This window comes from Hylobates moloch, unplaced genomic scaffold (assembly GCF_009828535.3).
Source record: "Hylobates moloch isolate HMO894 unplaced genomic scaffold, HMol_V3 SCAFFOLD_20, whole genome shotgun sequence".
Classification (NCBI taxonomy): Eukaryota; Metazoa; Chordata; class Mammalia; order Primates; family Hylobatidae; genus Hylobates; species Hylobates moloch.
In genome coordinates this window covers 29935878-29949266 of record NW_026652295.1, presented here as the reverse complement: position 1 = coordinate 29949266, position 13389 = coordinate 29935878, and the positions used below count along the sequence as shown (strand labels likewise).

Below are 13389 nucleotides of genomic sequence, written 5' to 3'. Positions count from 1 at the left end.
TGCATAATGGAGTGATGGGGCGAGGGGACCTCAAGGTGACGAGAAAGCTGGTCCTGGGCTGGTCAGGAGGAGTCATTACCAAGATACTCACTCATAAAGCTCACCCATGATAATCTAATTACTGCACATGTAATATATTAAAATATATTAAAACATAAGAAAATAGGACGGGCATGGTGGCTAATATAATAAAATATATTACAATATAATAAAACAGGCCAGGCACGGTGGCTCATTCTTATAATCCCAGCACTCTGGGAGGCCGAGGCAGGCAGATCACCTGAGGTCGGGAGTTTGAGACTGGGCTGGCCAACTTGTCGAAACCCCGTCTCTACAAAAAATACAAAAATTAGCTGGGTGTGGTGGTGCCTATCTGTAATCCCAGCCATTCGGGAGTCTGAGGTACGAGAAGTGCTTGAACCTGGCAGGCAGAGGTTGCAGTGAGCTGAGATCACGCCAGTGAACTGCAGCCTGAGTGACAGAGTGAGACTCTGTCTCAAAAAAAAAAAAAAAAAAATACAAAAACAACAGAAATAATGATACCAATTAATATGGCACTATTAAGGGCCCCACAACCCTGTATTGGACTGAACAAAGGACGAACGTGGGAGTAAAGACAAAGACAAAAGAGTATATTTGGTCAGGGGGCTTCTTGCTTCTCGTGAACAAGGGCTCTGATCTTCCAAAGCCCTTCGTATTTATTGGTATAGGAGACAGCGAGAAGAGGGGTGGAAGAAGGAGTCAGCTGCTGGGTCCAGAGTAGGCTTGTAAGATGGCATTCCTCAAACAATAGGCTCTAGATGACCCAGTAGAGAACCTCAATGAGCACCATGGAGTGAATGCCCTCAGCAAACCTTCTGTTGGCAGGAGCAGTCGTGAGTTTGCCCGCATCCTGCATTCATGATAAACAATTTGCTGTTTGGTCATATAGCCTCCAATGGAATGTTGAGTTGGTCATGATCCCTTTGCTGGCTCTCTATGTGGCAGAGCAGCAAACACCTCATACCTACTAACACTTTGCAGCATCCAACAACAATAAATAAGTGATGTTATTTTCTCTGTTTCATAGGTCAGGCAACAGAGGGAAAGTGCTGGTGAGATCCAGGCAGGGAGTTGAATCCCGGCTGCCTGGCTGTAGAGTCTAGGCACCCTCAGTGGAACCAGTGGACCCAGGAGCTGACATCAGAGGCTGAAATCCCAGCTGTGTGGCATCCCTGTGGTCTCCTGTCCCAACTGGGTGTTGATCCAGGACGTGCAGGCTCACGAGCTCTGGAGAAGAGGGAAATGGGTAAATGCTCCACTGGGTGCAGTGTTGTGTTTATTCCCTAAGGACTTTTCTCTCTTCAGTTGCTCCAAAATCAGATTCACCCTTTCTCTGAGAGAAGATGAGGGCCCCACTTTTTTCTTCCTCCCTCCTTGCTTTTCCCAGCCCCTGCCAGTTCTCTCCCATCACTCCATCAACATCAGCCCCTGTCCTGTGCCCACCACTCATCGTGCAGGGAATGAAAGGGCCCCAAGACAAAAGGACAAGACCCAGGAGGGAACCCAGTGCCCTCCCCTCCTCTCAGGCCTGACCAGTCCTGTTATAGTGAGAGGCCTCCCCAAAGAGAGGCCCTGACCCTTGCTCTCAGTCCCCAGGCCCTCCTGTCCTGCAGAGGCACCTGCACACCAGGGCAGGCCATGCCCACTGTGGGCTCTGCCCTCTGTCTGCGGCTCAGCGTTCCTCCCCTCCCAGCCCTGAGCAGGCAGCTCCTAACTGGGGACCCCATCAGGAAGCCTGGGGGGCCCAGCATGGAAAGACATGGCTGCCACAGGATCTGCACCTGACATGACCCTGGGACCCCCACCTTGCTCGAGGAGGCCTGGCCTCTCCTGACCCTCAGCACCAACCCAAGCCTGTGACCTGCTCTTGAGTAACCACTGCTCCTGCCTGGTCCACTTAACCCTGGAAACGCAGCTCCACCCCAGGACTGCTGCTTGGTGAGGCTGCGAGGCCTTCCTGCTCTGTCCCTAGCAGAGATTCCACCCAGGCCACTGCCCTTGCAACATACAAGAGATTTTCTCCATGTGGAGTAGGGGAGACCCCTTAGCCTGAGGCTGCCTCTGCCCACCCTCTGCACCTGGGAACTGCCACTGCCACAGCCACCATCTCCACACAGACCCTCCTGGAGAGGGGGCTCCAAATTTCAGTTCCTGTTTCATTTAATATGCTTTACAGTATTAGAGGAAATCCTATGAAGATTGCAGAGCTGAAATTATGAAAATCTTGACTGGACATCGCAGGAATTTTGAGAAATTTGTGTTTCTGTTTCATAGAATATGCTTTACAGTATTAGAGGGAATCCTATGGAGATTATAGAGCTGAAATTATGAATATCTTTACTGGACATCAATATTGAAAGCAGGAATTTTGAGAAACTGGCACATGAACTTCATACTCTTTTCCTGGCCAAAACCCCAGTGACCTACAAGGAAACCATTCCTGCCCACAGGGAAGCAGAACTGACAATCCTAAGGGAGACGCCGCAAGTGAGAGCAGGAGCGACCACAGACCTGCACTGCCCCTGCTGTGGCTGCCTCCTGGATGGGGCCCTCTTGCTGCAGGGCAGGGGACGAACCTTCCCATCTGCTCAGGCCTGAGGGGCTGACTGACAGTGCAATTAGGTTCAAGGATGAGAAACCAGCGCCCCTACTGCCAGACACACAGAAGTCGGGAAAGACTCAGGTCTCCTGGACACTCCAGCCTCTCACTGTCCCCTGAACTGCTTCTGTCTTTGCAGAAACACAAAACTTCCTGCTGTCTCTTTTCATCCCCCGTCAAACAACCTGACTGTGGGGGAAATGATTCTGACCGTCCCTTACTCCAAACTTACCAGGCAGTGACCACCTTTAGAAAGGGAAATTGGCCCAGGGAGGGCAAGGCGAGGCCACAGAGCACAGGACAAAGCCCCAAAAACATGGGACCTGGGGACTGTGTCCCTCAGGGCCTGGAGAAGAAAACACTTGGAGGTAGGATGAAAACAGGGACCACAGCTGTCCTGAGGAGGGGCTGGGTCCCGCTCCTCAAATGGCCCAGGAACATCTGCTTATCTACTCATCCATGTCATCTGCAAGGAAACTCAGGGAGGCCAGGCCATGGGAACCTGGAAAGAGCAGGGCCTCGAATGGCACAGAGGACACAACAACCTCAAGAAAGCTCCTGGAGGAGGTGCATGGGGAGCTGCAACGTGGACAGAGATGGCCGTGTGTGCTCAGGACCCTCCCTGTTACAAGGGGTCTCCAAAGGGCTACACAGGCAGGGCCCCCAGGCTGGGCCTCATAGGTCTTTTTCTTGGTGTCTGCCCCGATGGCTGGAGAAATAGGGGAGAGGGATGCAGAGAGGAAGGGAATAGGGGCCCCGCCTCTCCTCAGATTCCTCTCCAGTTTCTGGCCCTCCCCAGATCACAGCCACCTTTACTATTTGCTCCCTCTGAGGCCATGATCATCCAGGCCCTCAGCAATCAGCACGTGATTCCCAGCTCACCCCACCTGGATGCGCCCTAGTGAGCCTGAGAGACACAGAGACGGGGATGGAGACAAAGCAGGCGCCGCAGCCCTCCCTGCTGCCCACTCCTCACCTGCAGCAGGAGGAGGCCACAGCTGGATGTTTGACCCTCGCTTGGGAAACACTTATGGGTGTAGATGGAGATGCTGCCCCCATTCCGTTCCCACATTCCCCAACTTCCATCCCCTGTTACAGAAGCCTTGTCACCAACATGCCTATCTTTGCAGGAGCAATGAAGGGACCCTACTGACCAGACAGAGGCCTTACCGTCTCCAGAAACTGCCCCCTTTTCTCACCTGGACCCTCTGCAGCTGATGTTTTCTTCTTACACAAAAGGACATAGAAAATAATAATAATAAAAATAGCAGCAGCAGCAGCAGCAGCAGCAGCAGCAACAGCAGAAAAAAATGGAATGTCTGTCCATTGACTCTGGAGCACCGGCACTTTCCCTGAAAAAAAAGGGACTTGTTATACACTGGGCAGAGAGCCACAGCCATCCCTCCTGTCCCTACCCTGGCCTGACCTCTCCAGGGTCACCCTAGGCTCACCAGAAGGCACAGGGTGAGTGCTGTGATTCCCACTGTGTTCCACGTGGCAGGTGAACCTCTGCTCCTCTCCTTGGCGAATCCTGGTGGCCACCCAGGTCTGGTAGGTTCCATTCTTATCACGCAGGACATCCCCCCACTGCTGGGCGTCGTGGCTCAAAGATACCCCATCCTGACGCCAGGTCAGTGTGATATTCCAGGGATAGAAGCCAGAAGCCCAGCACGTCACGGTGATGTTGCCCTCTGAGGCCTCGCTGCGGGTGACATTCACCATGGGGGGCACTGGAGAAGAAAGGGCAGAGCCAGTGAAGCCCTGCTCCCCTCTAAGGAGGGGAGAGGAACAGGGCTGTTTCTCTCCACTGTTCTCACTCTGGCTGAAGCCCTCCGGGACCCCTGATCTGCAAGTCTGTCCTCACCCTGGGGCCTAGTTCCTCCAGGCTGGCAGGAGGATGGGCCTCGGGACTGTGGCCTCAGGCTCTGGGATCCCCACATTGATGCTGAGGAGGGGGGATGTCAGGGGTGGACTCCTGGGTCGTGGGGCCAGGAGGGAACTCTCCGGGATGGGCAGGCTGGGAGGCAGAGGGGGCAGCCCTGGCCCTGAAGGCTTCCTTTCCTGCCTGACACCCACCACAGGCTCAGGATTCCGTCGGAGGGTCCTCTGCTTTCCCTGATTACAACACTGCACGGTTCAGTCCCTGACCCACTGTCTTTATCCAGTGGCTCTAACAATAGAGGAAAATCAGGACACAATATGCCAACAGGAAATGCCTTCGTCCATAGCACAGGGAGGGTTTCCCTGGACACAGCTGGGAGGTGAGGCAAATCTAGCAGAATTGGAGGGAGAGGAGAGCCCCTGGCCAGGGTCGGTACCTGTTCTCCTCAGGACTATGCCGGATTCTCGATATTGCTGTAGTTTCTTCAGGCAGTCTGCCTGCACAGCGCGATAGTGTGTCTTGGTCTTCATGGCATCTTCCTTCCAGAAATTGCTGACATTCATAGCCAAGATCTGAGCTCTGGAGGACTGGGGCTCTGTCTGTTCCTGAGTCTCCAGGTTTTGGGAGAGGAAGAGCTCCTCATCGTAGTAGAAATGCCGGAAGGCCCTGGTGCTGTTGTCTTCATGGATCTCACAGACCCTAATCTCCTGGAGGGAATGCAAGCCTGCCCCCACCCAGCAGTGACTTCTCCATTCCCGAACCCGACACCTTTCCACCCAAGTGAAGAACTCAGCCCAGGGGGTACGCCTCCCTGGCCCTCCTCCATGCCTCCCTGTGTGGGCTGAGTGCCGGCTCACCTCCCTGCTGAGTTCCACTGACCCCCATTCCTCACCCCCAGCCTGAGCCAGATCCAGTGGGAAGAGACAGGTCCTGCCCTCTGCCCCTAACTTTTCTGGAAAAGGCCTCTCCAGTCACTCCTGCCCCTGCCGACTCTCACCTCCTTTCTGGTCCTTCAAATGAGCCAGGGTCATCCTGAGGTTCTTTCCGTTCTCTGTCAAGTCTCTGGTCTCAGCTTCCAGGACGTCTTCTGCCCACTGTCCCTGGGGCTTTGTCCTGCATTTCTGCCCATCACAGTGCAGGAACAGCTGACCATCCAGATGTCCCTCAGCGAGAAACCCTGACTGCACAGATCCATCCCGGGACAGCACCGTGAGGTTATAACGAAGACTGTGGGGCTCTGGGGAAGAGGAAATTACAGGTGAAACTTCTTCCTGGAAGTAACTTCACATTGATGTTTAACACACAGGTCTGCTGTCCCAACCTTCCTGAGGAGGCAGGAAATGCACACGGGTAAAGGGACAAGAACGAGGATTTCATATACAAGGAAAACTGTGAGGGTGGGAGGACAGAGGAGGGGGCTGATGAACAGAAGAAGGGGGAATGAAGATGGCAAACTTGTAGGCCAGTTGCCAGGACTGGGTGGCCACAAGCCCCCTAAGGGAATAGGGGCCAAGGGGAGAGGTTGCCCTGCAGGGGCAAGGGAGGAGCATGAAGGCAGTGGTGGAAGGAAGGTCTTGCCAGAGGGGACGGTGGGAATGGGAAGGGACTCAGGCTCAGAGGGACCCATGTCCAGTGTGGCTGTGGTGCACAGGTGAGGGTGAGATGGAGGCAAGGGGAGCTGCCTCGAGAAGAGACTCATCATGGGCATAGTGGGGGCAAGGGAGGGGGTGGTCATGAGGCACAAGGGGTAGGAAGGTTGTAGCCCCAGTGAAGTTTATAGTGGGGTCAGTATCCCAGAGGGGAGCAATGGTGTGGGCTTGGGTCCAAAGTAGAAGAGTGGCATGACAAGGCCCCAGGACAGCAAGTGGGTGGAACAGCTAGTGTCCACTGGGGTGAGCAGGTGACAAAGAGTCAGTTGATCTTTTCAGCAAATAGTTCTGGGGGCACTGGGTGTTCAAATAAAATAAAATTGGACCCTTAATTTGCACTATATACAAAAATTAACTCAAAATGAATCAAAGACCTAAACTCTACACTCAAGAACTAAAACCTAAAAATTTCTTAGAAGCAAACATTGGGGATAATCTTCATGACATAGGATTGACAGTGCTTTCATGGATATGACACCAAAGCACAGATAGAATAGAAAGAACTGACAAAGTGGACTCATGAAAATTCAAAACATCTATGCATCAAAGGGCACAATCAGAGTGAAAAAGCAATCAACCCCGAAATGAAATAAATATTGCATGTCATATATCTGATAAGAGATTCGTTTCCAGAATATATAAAAAAGTCTGACAAAAACAACAAAACAGTCGACCCACTAAAAAATGGGCAAAGTAGCCATGAGACACCATGTGGGGGAAAAAATGGGCAAAAGACTTAAATGGCAAATTCTTCAAAGAAAATATACAAATGATCAACAAACACATGAAAAAATGCTCAATATCAGCACTCATTAGGAAAATGCAAATCCAAACCACAATGAGATGCCATCTGAAACCAATCAGTATGGCTGTTATCACACACCTACACACACACACACCCACACACACACACACACACACACGCACACAAAGAGCAAGGTTGGCAAGGAGGTAGAGAAAATGAAGCCCCTGTGTACTGCTTCTATTTCTGGATATATACCCAAAAGAAATACCCAAAGGAAATAAATATATACCCAAAGGAAATGAAATATTTGCCAATATCCAAAAGGTAGAAGTAACCCAAGTGTCCGTTGTCTGAGGGATGGATAACCAAGATGTGGTACATACATATAATGAGTATTATCCATCCTTAAAAGGAATTAAATTCTGACCCATACTACAACTTGGATGAACTTCGAAAATATTATTATTATTATTGTTTTATTTTTTATTTTTTTGGAGAGGGAATTTCACTCTTGTTGCCCAGGCTGGAGTGCAGTGGCCTGATCTCAGCTCACTGCAACCTCCACTTCCCGGATTCAAGCGATTCTCCTGCCTCAGCCTCCCGAGTAGCTGAGATTACAGGCACCCGCCATCACGCCCGGCTAACTTTTAGTATTTTTAGTAGAGATGGGGTTTCACCATGTTGGCCAGGCTGGCCAGGCTGGTTTCGAACTCCAAAACTCAGGTGATCCACCTGCTTCAGCCTCCCAAACTGCTGGAAATCCAGGCGTGAGCCACTGTGCCCACCGAACCTCAAAAATATTATAAGTGAAATAAGCCAGAAACAAAAAGACAAACATTACATGATTCTACTTAAATGAGGTACCTAGAGTGGTCAAATTCATAGAAATAAAAAGTAGAATGGTGGTTACCAGGGGCCAGAGGTAGGGAGGAATGGGGAGTTACCGATTAATGGGTACAGAGTTTTGGGTTGCACAAAAATATGAATGTATCTAATGCCACTGAGTATACACTGAAAAGTGGTTAAAACAGTAAAATTTATGTAATGTATACTTTACCACAATTAAACATTTAAAGAACAAGAAATATCAGTCCTATTCAAACTGTTCTGAAAAACAGAGGAGGAGGGAATACTTCCAAACTCATTTTACAAAGCCAGGAATATCCTGATACCAAACCCAGGTAAAGACACATCAAAAAAAGAAAACTACAGGCCTATATCCCTGATGAACATCGATGTAAAAATCGTCAAGGAAATACTAGCAAACCAAATTCAACAATATATTAAAAAGATCATTCTTTATGACCAAGTGGAATGTATTCCAGGTTTGCAAGGATGATTTAACATACACAAATAAATCAATGTAATACGTCATATCAACAGAATAGAGGACAAAAGCCAGTATCATTCAATTGATACTGAAAAAGCATTTGATAAATTCAACATCCCTTCATGATAAAAACTCTCAAAAAACTAAGTATACAAGGAACAGAACTCAATATAATAAAAGCCATATATGACGAACTCACAGCTAGTAACATACTGAATGGGGGAAAACTGAAAGCCTTTTCTCTAAGATCTGGAATAAGACAAGGATGACTAATTTTACCACAGTTATGCAACACAGTACTACAGATCCTAACTAGAGCAATCAGACAGGAGAAAGAAAGAAAGGGCATTAAAACTGGAAAAGAAGAAGTCAGATTATCCTTGTTTGCACATCATGTGATCTGATATTTGGAAAAACCTAAAGACTCCACCAAAAAACTATTAGAACTGAAGAACAAATTCAGTAAAGTTGCAGGATACAAAATCAACATGCAAAAATCAGTAGCATGTCTATGTGCTAACAGCAAATAATCTGAAAAAGAAATCAAGAAACGAATCCCATTTACAATAGCTACAAATAAAATAAACTACTGAGGAATAAACTTAACTGAAGAAGTGAAAGATCTCTCCAACAGAAACTATAAAACAGTGATGTGGCTGGGCGTGGTGGCTCATGCCTGTAATCCCAGCACTTTGGGAGGCCGAGGCAGGTGGATCACCTGAGGTCGGGAGTTCAAGACCAGCCTGGCCAACATGGAGAAACCCCGTCTCTACTAAAAATACAAAATTAGCCAGGCACAGTGGTACATGCCTCTAATCTCAGCTACTTGGGAGGCTGAGGCAGAAGAATCACTTGAACCTGGGAGGCGGAGGTTGCGGTGAGCGAAGATCACGCCATTGCATTCTAGCCTGGGCAACAAGAGCGAAACTCCATCTCAAAAACCAAAAACAAAAAACACTGATGCAAAAAATTGAAGAGGACACAAAAAATGGAAAAGATATTCCACGTTCATGGACTGGAAGAATCAATTTTGTTGAAATATCCGTACTGCCCAAAGCAATCTACAGATTCAATGCAATCCCTATCAAAACACTAATGATATTCTTCACAGAAATAGTAAAAATAATCCTAAAATGTATATGGAACCACAAAAAAAAACCAGAATAGATAAAGCTATCCTGAGCAAAATGAACAAAACTAGAGGAATCATATTATCTGACTTCAAATTATACTACAGAGCTACAGTAACCAAAACAGCATGATACTGGCATAAAAACAGACACACAGACCAATGAAACAGAATAGAGAACCCAGAAACAAATCCATACATCTACAGTAAACTCATTTCCAACAAAGGTACCAAGAACACACATTGGCAAAGGAGAGTCTCTTCAATAAATGATGCTGGGGAAACTAGATATCCTTATGCAGAAGAATGAAACTAGACCCTATCTTTCACCATATACAAAAATCAAATCAAAATGGATTAAAGATGTAAATCTATGACCTCAAACTATGAAACTATACAAGAAAACATTGGGGAAACTCTCTAGGATATTGGACTGGGCAAAGATTTTTAAAGTAATACCCCACAAGCACAGGTAACCAAAGTAAAATTGCAGAAATGGGATCATATCAAGTTAAAAAGCTTCTGCACAGCAAAGGAAACAATAAACAAAATGAAGAGACCATCCAAGAATGGGAGAAAATATTTTCAAACTATTCATCTGACAAAGGATCAGTAACTGAAACATATAAGGAGCTCAAACAACTCTATAGGAAAAAAAATCTAATAATCCAAATTAAAAATGAGCAAAAGATCTGAATAATCATTTCTCAAAAGAAGACATACAAATGGCAAACAGGTATATGAAAAGGTGCTCAACATCGTTCGTCAACAGATGAACGCAAATCAAAACTCTTACGAGATAACATCCCACCCCAGATAAACTGGCTTTTATGCAGAAGACAGGCAGTAAGGAATGCTGGCGAGGATGTAGCCAAAGGGAACCCTTGTACACTGTTGGTTGGGAATGTAAACTAGTACAACCACTATGGGAAACAATGTGGAGGTTCTTCCAAAAACTACAAATATAATAGAGCTGTCATATGCTCCAGCACTCCCACTGTTAGGCATATACCCAAAAGAAAGGAAATCGGTATATTAAAGAGCTATCTACTTTTCCATGTTTAATGCAGCACTATTCAAAATAGCCAAGATCTGCAGGCAACCTAAGTGTCCATCAACAGACGAATGGATAAAGAAAATGTGGTGCACACGTGTATGTGGAGTACCATTCAGCCATCGTGTCATTTGCAAAGAACTGGAGGTCATCATGTGAAGTGAAATAAACCCCAGGCCCAGACAGACAAACTTTGCGTGTTCTCACTTATTTGTGGCAGCCAAAAATTAAAACAATTGACCTCATGGGGAGAGACAATAGAATGATGATTACCAGAGGCTGAGAAGGGTAGTGGGGAGTGGCGGACGCGGATGGTTAATGGGTACAAAAATATAGTTAGAATGAATAAGATCTAGTAGATAGCACAGCAGGGTGAGTACAGTCAACAATAATTTATTGTACATTTAAAAATAACTGAAAGAGCATAATGGGGTTGTTTGTAGCACAAAGAAAGGATAAATGCTTGTTGGATAGATACCCCATTTACCCTGATGTGATTATTACATATTGTAGGCCTGTGTCAAAATATCCCATGTACCCCATAAAAATATACATATATATCTACTACGTACCCAAACAAAAGTTAAAAATTAAAAACAAAGCAAGAGGTGGGGGTGCTGGCCAGAGAGAGAAAACCAAGGTAGTGGGGGAGATTCTCAGCCTGAGGAAGGACCTGCCAAAAGGAGTAGTGCTGGAGGGGGAGCAGTGGCACCCCAAGAGCAGGCAAAACAGATTTTAGATATGCCCACTGGGGTCAAGGAACCAAAAGAAAAGAATGAAGGTCAAGGAACAGTTGGCCCAACAGACTGTTTTAGGTCTGGGTTGGGGAGGGGAGATGGGCAGAGCAAGAACTGGAGGGCGGCATGAACATGGGGCAGGAGTGACTGTGGGAGAACTTGGGGTAGGGTGAGGACAGGAGGGGAGGGCGCTCCGGGGGAGGGTGGGGCTTGGGAAAGATGCTCAGCACTGTCACATGCTCCAGCACTCCCACTGTCCCACTGAAAGATGAGAACTTGCTGAGGGCCCAAGGCAGCTGGGCAAGAGATAGGAGCAGCACAAGGTCCCAAGGTGGAGAGGGGCGGAGGGACCACGGAGGGATGGTCCAGCACCTGTGGGCTGGAGGGTGGGGTCCTCAAGAGGGTGAGGCTGAGGATGAAGGAGTGGGGAAGGGCCCACAATGAGGCAGGGCCCAGAGCAGGCACCTGCACTGGAGGGGAGGGGGTACCTGCGCTGCCCTGCGCCCTGCCTAAGGCCCAACTGCCATTAGTATCAGGGCTCCCCTTGGGGGTCTGGAGGGGAGTGGGATGGAGGGAAGACCCCCCCGGACAAAAGGCAGCACCAGGAAGTTAGAGTCAGGGACATTTGGGAAGGGGGAGGCATAGGGGCAGCACCGGGTGAAGGCTGCTTGTAGGAAAGGCTCATAAGGGAGGCAAGAGGGACGGACCTTCAGTGGCGGGGGCGGGGGATGAAGGCAGAGGACACCCTAGAAATGGATCAGAGAACAGCACACAGGAAGGGGTAGCAGGGAGCTGGGAGAGCAACAGGACCCAGGGCGCCCTAAGATGGGCAGGGGAGGAGGTGAGAGGGAATCTGGTGTCCTTAGATCACTGGTCATTAGTAGGGGTGGGATGCGAGAGAGGAGAGGACCCCCGGAGCCGGAGGCGAGGGGAGAATGAACTGGGGATGAGAGAAGTCGCAGGAAGAATCCTCTTCCCGGAGCCTGCAGACTCCAACCCCTCAGCTTGAGAGTCAGGATCCCCCACGGTCCCCACAGCAGCAGGAAGCACCAGCTCCGGGTCCCAAGAAAGGAGGGCCCCAACTCCAGGAGCTGCGGCCCAGGAGCTGAGAACACGTCGGCTCCCGGAAAGGACAGGACTTCAGGGACCTGAGATCCGCCCCCAGCACCAGGGAAAGTGGCTGCCTCAGCGGCCGCGCTGGAACGGGCTTCGAATGCCATTCACAGGAGCAGCCCGGGAACCCAGGGGCCTCAAAAGGTCTGGTTTGTCCGAAAAGAGAGAGGAGGCGGAGGAGAGAGGAGGAGAGAAAGTGCAGGAGGAGACCAGAAAATGCGGGTGATGCGCGATCCCGAGGAGGACTTAAAAGAGACGGGAGGTCGGGCGCGGTGGCTCACGCCTGTAATCCTAGCACTTTGGGAGGCCGAGGCGGGAGGATCACGCGGTCAGGAGATCGAGACCATCCTGACTAACACGGTGAAACCCCATCTCTACTAAAAATACAAAAAATTAGCCGGGCGTGGTGGCGGGCGCCTGTAGTCCCAGCTACTCGGGAGGCTGAGGCAGGAGAATGGCGTGAACCCCGGAGGCGGAGTTTGCAGTGAGCCAAGATCGCGCCACTGCACTCCAGCCTGGGCGACAGAGAGAGACTCTGTCTCAGAAAAAAAAAAAAAAGAGACGGGAGACGGGAAAGCAGGGCTGAGGTGTGGCGGGAGCAGGCCGCGTCCAGCTCCCTGCACCCCCGACAGCGCACCTGAGCCCCGCCCTGACCGCACAGCGCTCGCCGCGACCCACCCGGACCCCTGAAAACGCCCCGCAGCTCCCGCTCCGCCGAGGACCGCCAGGAACCCCACTCACCAGCGGCGGCTGCCAGGAGTGCAAAAGGGAAGGCGACGGCCAGAAACAGCAGGACCCGGCCCAGCCCCATGGCCCCTACGTCGCCACCTTCTCAGCTGCTCAGCAGTGCCCAACCGAGCGAAGCCGGTGAGAAGACCCAGTGGAAATTTAGCCGCCTGCGCCCCGCTCAGCGACCGCTTATCCAATGAAAACTGAGGCCCGGAACTTAGGGCCAATCACGAGTGGAGAGGGCGGGGCCACGTTCGGAAGGGAAAATTCTAGCGTCCTGGAGACCTGGAGAGATTTAGAAGGCGGGACCTGGCGCCCAGAAAGGGAGGAGCGCGCGCAAGCGCAGCCAAAATCAAGGACCAGCCCCGAGTAGCTGAGAG

General features: G+C 49.8%; 1 protein-coding gene across 1 annotated transcript; it reads right to left on the bottom strand.

The window, feature by feature from the left end:
• Nucleotides 1-13137, bottom strand: MICB (MHC class I polypeptide-related sequence B). The gene is made up of 6 exons (XM_032141005.2): nt 13022-13137; nt 5521-5760; nt 4960-5247; nt 4093-4371; nt 3841-3993; nt 1-1269 (listed from the first exon to the last, which is right to left on the bottom strand). Exons 1-6 carry the CDS (start codon nt 13089-13091, stop codon nt 1142-1144), a joined length of 1158 nt encoding a protein of 385 aa, XP_031996896.1. The 5' UTR covers nt 13092-13137; the 3' UTR covers nt 1-1141.
• Nucleotides 13138-13389: the final 252 nt, after the last annotated feature.